At 37.3% G+C, this 8768-nt stretch overlaps 1 protein-coding gene across 11 annotated transcripts in view; it reads right to left on the bottom strand.

Moving 5' to 3' along the window:
• Window positions 1-1212: 1212 nt before the first annotated feature.
• Window positions 1213-8768, bottom strand: part of ITGB8 (integrin subunit beta 8) — a 49387-nt gene continuing 41831 nt past the window's right edge. For 8 of the 11 annotated variants that reach the window (XM_085567831.1, XM_021538268.4, XM_085567795.1 and 5 more), the window contains 2 exons: window positions 1559-1684; window positions 1213-1322 (listed from right to left, as the gene is read on the bottom strand). In XM_085567831.1, coding sequence (XP_085423957.1) covers window positions 1266-1322; window positions 1559-1684 — 183 coding nt within the window. In that variant the 3' untranslated portion in view covers window positions 1213-1265. Of the gene's footprint in view, window positions 1685-3225; window positions 8764-8768 lie in introns of those variants that run through there. The other 3 variants (XM_085567808.1, XM_077787557.2, XM_085567786.1) reach the window with 2 other exon arrangements.

Raw genomic sequence — 8768 nt, 5'->3', positions numbered from 1 at the left:
CAGGAGAATTTTTGTGAGCTGGGTAGTACACCAAGATAAAAGCCCAGCTTCTTAACTCTGGAAAGGAGCAGGGGAATGGGACTGCACCTGACCAAGTTCAGAGATGCTCTGTTTAGCTTTGCACTACAGACTTTAACTTGCTCTTTTCTGCCCAAAAGTAAAAAAGCTTTCCTCATCAGCTGTTTCCTAATGAAGCCCTCTGATCCTGTGCCTGCAATTTTCAAAGACACAGGTAGAGCTCAATTTAGATATAGAGAGATACACAAGAAGAGGAGAAAAGAAGCTGAGAAAGACAGGAAGTATTTATTTTAGCTGTTGTGGGTTTTTTTCCACAGGAGCCTGGGTATAGCTGCAAAATGATTCAAGGAAAGAAGCCACCCATAAACACTCCTGAAGACAAGGACAATCCAGAGAACACCATGGTTAAGTTGTATAAATCTTTGAAATTCCTGCTTTGTCTAGAGCAGAGTAAGGCAAAAGTGGGTCCAAAAATTTTATGAAAAACCCATCCACTGTCCTGTCCCCAGTCTCTTCAGCAGGCCACACACCTTACAGCCTCAGTGATGCTTTCAGAATGCCTGCAGTACGGCTATGGTCAAAGCCCAAAAAATCAGAAGGGGGTTTCTGAGAAAGGCTTCTCCTGTGAGCAGTTTTGAGAGCAGGGGAACACCACTCAGAAACAGGTCCTGGGCTCTCCAGATTGCTCAGGCATAAACAAGAGGCTTAGGATGAGGCATAGAGCCCCAAAAGGGGGACTTGGCAAGCTGCAGAGCTGAGAGAAATACATCACATGTACCGATTTCAATAAGCATATGTGACATAACTTGGCATTATTATACTTTTGTGGTTAATAATTTAGTTTTATCTGCTTGCATGCACATAATCTTTATTAAACAGTAACTGTCCTTCATGAATCATGAAGTTCAAGGCCAAGAAAATAATCAGAGACCATGCTAAGCTCTGTGCTGAGGAGACAGAATGGCTTGCAAAAAATAAGGAAAATTCTGCTTTCTGCCACCCACCACAGTTTCCTGGAATGAGGAACCAGATGATAATGTTGGGGCCTCTTGAGTACTAATAAATCCGACTGGCATATATATGAATTCTGTACAGTCCTACCCAACTTGGACTGCTCCAAGACTCCCAAACAGAAGATGAGCAGCCAGAAGAACTGACAGCACCTGTGTTCTAATCAGCTTCACACCACCTGAGTTTCTGTAAAACTAGATTTTTATTTACTTTGTACAATACATTAAACTGCTTGGTTAAAAACCCAGGCTAGCAGGAATGCATTTCCAAGGATCTTGTCTTTGTTGCAGAACCTGAAAGCAAAAGAAACCACCCACTTGTCAGATTAACTCCTTACTAGTCAAAATCAGTCTGTTGACAAAGTTTTTATTGTTAATTCTAATCATCATCTTTTGGTTATCATGAGGCATATTCAGATACTCAAGCCAACACTCCTTAATGTTAGTCTCTCTGAATATTGGATCAAATTCTACAGCTACCACAAAAGGAATCATGCAGGCAGAGAAATTCTATAAGAGAATACACCTACATGACTGGTGTCAAAAAAGTGGCTGAAATCAAGATCTCTTTCCTCCTCCAGCTTTAGAGGCTGTAATTTAGGTTTCTTTTCTCTTTGGAGAGTCTGGGCAGCAAGTCTTTTCCTTGGCAATGGCATCTGCAAGAAAATAGCAGTTGTGTTATGTTAGAGACACATTTAGGTCCTGTCATACTCTTGCTAACAACTGTATATGTGGGTAAAAACTGGCTAAATACAATGCCAGTGTCAAAAACCCTGTCATGACCTGGATATTTAAAAGTATACAGGCATGAATTAGTTACTGGATTACAGAACGAAAGGGAAAGGAAAGAACAGAGAAAGAAAGATTTTATACAGAGCACTTACCATAATTTCACAACACACAGGATATGCAACACTGCCAGATGCCAGGATCACTGGCTATGGGAGACTTAAGTGTTAACAAAACCTAAGCTTCAATCTACTGCTAAATGGCAAAATGGAGGCCTATAGCTCTGGCTCAAGTTATATGCTTGAATTCTACATCTGAAATTCAGATCTAGGTTTATATTTACTCTGAGTAATGATAACATGAATGTTTTCTCAATAAAGAGCTTTCAAGGAAAATGTGTAATTTTTTTTAATAGGACTTATTGATTCTGCTTGCTCTGGGTGTCAGTGAAGGTTGATTATGGCATTTGTGAAAGGAAATTTCTCAGACATAGTCTCACCATGCATATATTAAGATGATGTTCCTTGCTTTGATAAAAGAAGCAAAAAAGATTTACAGACTTTCCCTGTGATATTTATTTTTTCCTTCCAGTTTTGACTTTTTCTTAGTCTTTCTCTTTTATTGGACACTAAGCTACATGATGATTGAGAACACATCATTTGTCACTTGATTCTAGCTCTCTCACTCCTAAATCAAAAACTGGATCATGTTAGCAGCATGGACGGGCAGTTTTACCAGTGATGTCTGCAGGTGTCTTAGTGCCACAGATATCTCTTACTGAGGCACCACAGCAAGTTTTAAATTACCAAGTTTTAAATGTCCTTATGCAGGGCATATCTAAAGTCCTTTTCAAGAGCAATTTCGTGCCACTGTGCAAAGCAAATGCTATGACTGATTCTGCACAAGGACAGAATGTGTCACCTTCCCCACCAGTGACATGTTGTCGTCACCAGTACTCGTGAAGTACCCCAAGTGTGCAGTGAGCAGCATACATGAGACATCCAGAGCTTTACCCATTCCCAGAAATCCAGCTCCTCTACTGCCCAACAGAGCAAAGGAGAAGAGAGGCTATCACAACCACTTATCAGTCCAGAGAATGTATTTACACAGATCTTCTTGATATGTATCTTCTTGACTTCTACAAAATACTACAAAGTGCATTCAGGTTTCAGATGGGTTGGGCAAGGTAAACCAGCTGCACCTCCAAATTGATAAATAGTGTTGTGTTCCTTCCCATCTTCTCAAAGTTCATCCTGAATGTGCATCTACCGTTTGTCTGATCAACAAGGTATTCTTTGCATTTTATCTCTTTGGACACATATTATTCAATTTTAAAATAACCACAATCATATTCTTCCCTTTGCAGGTATCAGCGCACCTCAGTAAATGTGGTTTATATTTTAAAAGGAGGGAAACACTTCTTTCTTGTCACAGATATATTTAATATTAAAAATATGAAAAATCAGTATGGATTAAATATTGATTTTATTTTTTAGAGAGCAAGTACAATGATGTTGCATTAAAATAATGCTTTGTCATAGTTGTTACAGCTCTGATAGAAAAATAAACATCTCAATATGCTACAGTGTAACTAATTAATAAATATCACAATAGAAGTTAGTAGTCAAATGAAATTAATAAAACAGCTAAAAAAAGTATGCTATTTTAAATAATAAAATAGTCATTATATTTCCAGATGAATGAAAGTAGTGATTTTAAAGTATCATTTAAAATGCAAAATGAGCGGTAAGAAGTTATCAAATTTAAAACCTCTTCCCTTACTAAAGTTCTTTATGCATAAAATATAGACACACATTATTTATCTCTCTATATTTATTTTTTACAAAAGGTAGTAGATGTTAATTAGAAAGTTTAAAACTGTAGTATTATTAATAGCTGTCACACAGTTGCTAAGTAAGACACTTATAGTAGCATTATTTTTGAAGCAGTAGTAGGTAAGAGTGGAGATGCCAGCACAGTGAATTCATCCAACACTAATGCCTCTGCAAAAGACTAATTTTTTAACATCTCCCTTCAAAATAGAAGTGAAACAGCCCAAATATGCTATAGGTGTCAAGATGAAATGTTAGAATTTGGACAGAAGTAACTGTTTTAACAAATGCCAAATATTTAATTTTTTTTTTTAATAGGCACCTTTTCTTTAAGCACGTTCAGAAAAGGAAACAAAGAGAACGTGCAATTCAGAACAGCATTACTAAAGCTTAAGAATCTAGAAATTTAATGTTTTTCTTCCCCCCATCACCAGACAGGCCAACCATTCTGCACTGGCTTGCTCTCAGTGAAACCCCACTGATTTGGCATGCAATAAAGATGTATTCCCAGTGGTTAACTTTAACCTTTCCCCCCACCACCTCCATGAATTTCAGTTCTCTGTAAGAGCCAACAGATACCTGTGCATCAGAGCCGTCTCAGGATCAGAATTAAAAATTAGTGTTTTTTCTTAAGTATTGCTTCATTTCTGCTTTCCCCTCTGTTGCAAAATGGCAGCCAGGACATTGTCACCACGTGTCACTCGCAGCTGGGGCACAGTAGGAGCCATCCAGCACTGACTCAGCACAAATGCCTCTGTGAGAAGTGCCCTTTACAGCCACTGCTGACATTCCTTAAGGCTGGCTGGTGGAGATCCAGGGGCTGGTGGGAAGTCAACGGGCAGGTGCCCAAACCTCCCCAGGAGGTTTAGTGGAGGTCTGCAGCATCCCTGTGTACAGGCTGTCACTTGCTGGCTTGTGTGCAGGCATTTTTGATGAGTAAAGATGCAAAAAGCCTGCAGCATTAGGGTTCAGACTGCGCACAATGCAGTCCCAGCCTGGGGCCAAGTGCCTGAGATGCAAACCTAGGGCACCACCACTGCCAAGCCAACCTACTTTGAAGAGGTTTCCTGTCCTGACAAAAGGCAAAGCGAGATCTCAGAGCACCATTTCTTCAGGGATGCTGTGGGGAGCCCCAGCACTGTCCCTCTGGAAGGCTCCACACAGGCAGCTGTGCCCTTGCATGTCTCTGCCCTGGGCATCACCAGAGCCTATGTCTATTTTAGGATGGAGGGTTGCTAGAAGCGGTTTCACACATTCACTCCCACGGTTTGCAAAACATGCACACTAAGCAGGAAATAAATATAATATATGATCCGATTGGGAAAATAATATTTTTCCATTGCACTCAGAAGAATGCTTTACATAGCAGGTTTTCATGACATCATAGAGAGGAAAAAATAAATCCAGTTGTAAATAATAGTTCAAACGTAAACTATGTCCATACGAACATCCTTCCTTTTTAAGGTTCATTTTTAACGTCCTTGCAAATGTAAAGGAATTTCAGCTGGGTACAATGAAAATTCCTTGCATACCATGTGCACGTTTTCTGGATGAAACAGCTATTTTCCCACACATTTCTGCAGCAATCTTATTAGCGTAGTCATGATGGTTGGAAATAACTATTTCATAGCATTTCTTCATTTTATGGTCAAAAAAATCCATAGAAAAATTCATACTTTTTAATTACATACACATGAAATTTCTGAAGTGTCAGGCAAATAATGGTTCAAAGGTTAAAAAAGGTTAAAAAATTTGCAAAGTATACATATGGATTTTAACAGTAACGAATATGCTGTGAAAAGTCATGCACATGCTTCATTTGTGAGACCAGATCTAAAAACAATTCCCTAAACCAATGATGAGACACAGCAGTATCTGCTGGTATACTTTTGGATATAAGCATGCAGTAGAATTATTGGACTTCTTTCTAAATTTTTTTGAAGAAGCCCAGTATAAGAAGTGTTATTTGAGAACTTTTAAATGTTCTATTCTGAGGTTAGTTATTTTTTCCCCTATTTTTATGAGCATCTTTGATGTACAATACATTGAAAACTATTATGAACTAATTTGTCTTTAATATCTCCCATATTAAGTACTATAGGAAGCACAGTCCTTCTGCAATCACTGAAGAAATTCCTTGTGAATTAAAGGCTGCTTTCTCATTTAAGGTCATGTGCTGAGAGAACACAGCTCCCTAAATAGTGAGGCTTTTGTTGAGCTATTCATCTCCTGCAGCAGCTCTTCTGAAAAACATGGTCAAAGGCAGAGGGAAACAAGTACCAAGCAAAGCCAGAGTTTCTCATGGATAGATTCCATCCCTAGAAACAAAGCCTCCTCCCAAGAATCCTGCTCTGTATAAGCTCCCCACGGGCCTTCTAAAAGCCTTGACCTGTCACATTAGCAGCAGCTTATTCTCTTTCACCAGCCTCTACCACAATACAGCAAAACCATGAGGGAGATGCAAGAAAGCTTTTTTCCTTTTTTTTTTTTTTTTTTTTTTAAATCTCAGGACAGCAAGCAGCTTACAGTGCAATTTGTCCTGTGAGCCTGCTCTATTTGATGAGAGCATTTTAAACATTCAGGCAGGTTTCTGATAAGGAAATACTGGCCGTGCCCCTTCACAGGCAGCAGTCCAATGCCAAGTGCTACCGAAGAAAAGCAGTAGCAGCTTGATGTGATGTGTCTGGAAGATGGGTATTACAGCTCAAGTCTTTCTACCACCAAGAACCCAGTTTCATTATCCCATACCCACAAAATTGAACTCCCTCTAATAGTGAAAAGTAATTTCTAATGTAAAAAAGATAGTTCAGTAAATGCTTTAGTACATGCTTTAAAGTCCATTCTGAGGTGAAAATAGATTCTGAGGAATCTTTTTTTCCAAGGGTTTATCACCCTGTTTAAAGAACATAATTAACCTCTTTTTTATATACTTAGATATACTGCACTAAGCATTTTTTAAATTTAAGACAACCAGAAATAGTTTCCCTCTCACAAATAGCCATGAATTGTGACAAGGGTAACAGCAGGTTAACTTTTATCAATCTTTTATCTTTATCCCACCAAAACCAGTTGTTTGAAATATTTTCATTTACACAGGAGGAAAATGATCCTATACACTTTAAAAGAAAATGAGAGTTTAAGGTGTAGTTCATAGACTACAGAATTAATCTATAACTAAGATTCTACAATTAAGCTAACACTAAAGTCAGGGTCAGTGTAAATGAGATAATTTTACCTGTGTGGTAGAAATCTCAGGACCTACTTTGGAGACTGCTTTAAAAATCCAATTTACACTTTTTTTAAAAAAACAATCCCTATGCATTTATGACTAATGAAAGACCCATTGTCTGTATATTAGTTTTCTCAATCCCACTTCATCCAATACACAAGAAACTAAAAACTCATAAAACACTCATCATTTTTCTACACCCTGACTTCCTTTCAATCCTCACAGTCTTCAGGTTTCAGTGGGAATTTACAGAAGAAATACAGAATAGGAAATGCAAGTAATTTCTAAAGACTGCACATAAGGAAGTTCTGCTTTGTTTCTGCAACTCTTATCTATAACAAATAGTGACAGTATTTAGTATTAGTAATAAATATTAGTGAAATTGTACACTGTCTTCTGAGATGATTTTTCTTTTTGCCAGCAAGGTTTTAGTGCATTAGAGGTTGATAGATTTGCATAGCGCTTCAGCAGCATAGAGTTAGTAAATCAGACTGATGCTTCCAACAAACATGTAACAATAACACGTGTTCTACCACTCTAGATGGTTTCAGGGATAAAAAAAAAGATGTTTTTCTTGACTTTGTAGCTCACACTCTGCTCTCAGATAAGCTTATATTGGTCCCATCATGTTTGGAAGAATTTTGCACATTTCTGAAGGCAGAATCTGATCCATATTTAAAAAGTCAATTCATGTGTTCTTTTAAGAAAAAGACTCTTATTTTCCTCACTTTCTTCTAAATTGCAGGTTCTTTTCTCCATCACACACTGGACACATTTCTCAATGCACAGTCACAAAAAACTGAAGTGGTTACAAAAAAACTTAGAAAACCTAATCTCATCAACTCATTTACATAGAGAAAAAGAGCACATGTAAAATCAGACTTATGCCTGACATCATACAAAAAGATCCAAATCCTTATTTGGCAAAACACTGTCATGTAGCTAGCAAACCAATACAGCTCTGGTGCAATTTATCTATTTGCAATGGATTTAATGCTGCTGACTCTAAAGGCATAGTCTGCTGGCAGTGATCATTATGTAGACTATGCTGTTGTGTAGAGGAACACTCATTTTCCAAACACCTTCAATTTTGCATAAAATAGGGGCGTTATATTTAAAAAAGTAAAAAGCTTAAAGCTTAAAATTACTCTTTATTGGATATAAATTATCCTTAAGTGACAAATTCCATACAAAAAACCCTATAAATATATAATTTACCTGTGTGTGCATGCATATGTGCATGTATACATACACAACATATACCTATACCAGGAACTAAACACTCATTTAATTCCATTATTTTTATGAGGAAAAGATAAGAGGAATAAGCAGACAAATCAGTGGAATCTGTCAACTGAGAGAACTATAAAAGTACCATTTACTCTATTTAAGAGCATTTTAATAGTTTAATCTATTGCTATAATATACAGCAATGTTAATACTTCAATCACAGCTTTTGTCCATTCCCACAGAGCACATCAGTACTAGCTACATGTAGAGTGAGATCAGTGCTTTGTCAGACTGGTTTGTATCTACATTCTAGGCCATAACTAAATAAATTAGAATATGCTAAAGTGCTACATCAACACTAATGTCTCTGAACAGTAGTAATGCACATTTCTCTTTCAAAAAAAAATTAAAAAATACAGCAGCTATAGTTCCAAACATAATCACATAATGTGAATATGTTTACATGTCACTTTGTTACAGTATTCAACAAAATGCACAACACAAACCCATATGGCAACAGTCAAGACTCTCACAGAGTATAAAAGGTAATTTCTTAAAAGATGACCATGATGGAAATAGACATTTGCAGTCTTCAGAATTCACACTTGAAAGTTTCATTTAATCGCAACTTGCTGATGTCGATATTTATTTCTTCTGGTTTGTCACGTCTGTATGTTACTGTTCTTGTACAAACTGTAGGCAAAAACATCTTTTCCTTGA

This window comes from Lonchura striata, chromosome 2 (genome assembly GCF_050655825.1).
Source record: "Lonchura striata isolate lonStrDom1 chromosome 2, ASM5065582v1, whole genome shotgun sequence".
Lineage (NCBI taxonomy): Eukaryota > Metazoa > Chordata > Aves > Passeriformes > Estrildidae > Lonchura > Lonchura striata.
Note: the sequence above shows the minus strand (reverse complement) of the source record. Positions and strands in the feature narration are given on the sequence as shown.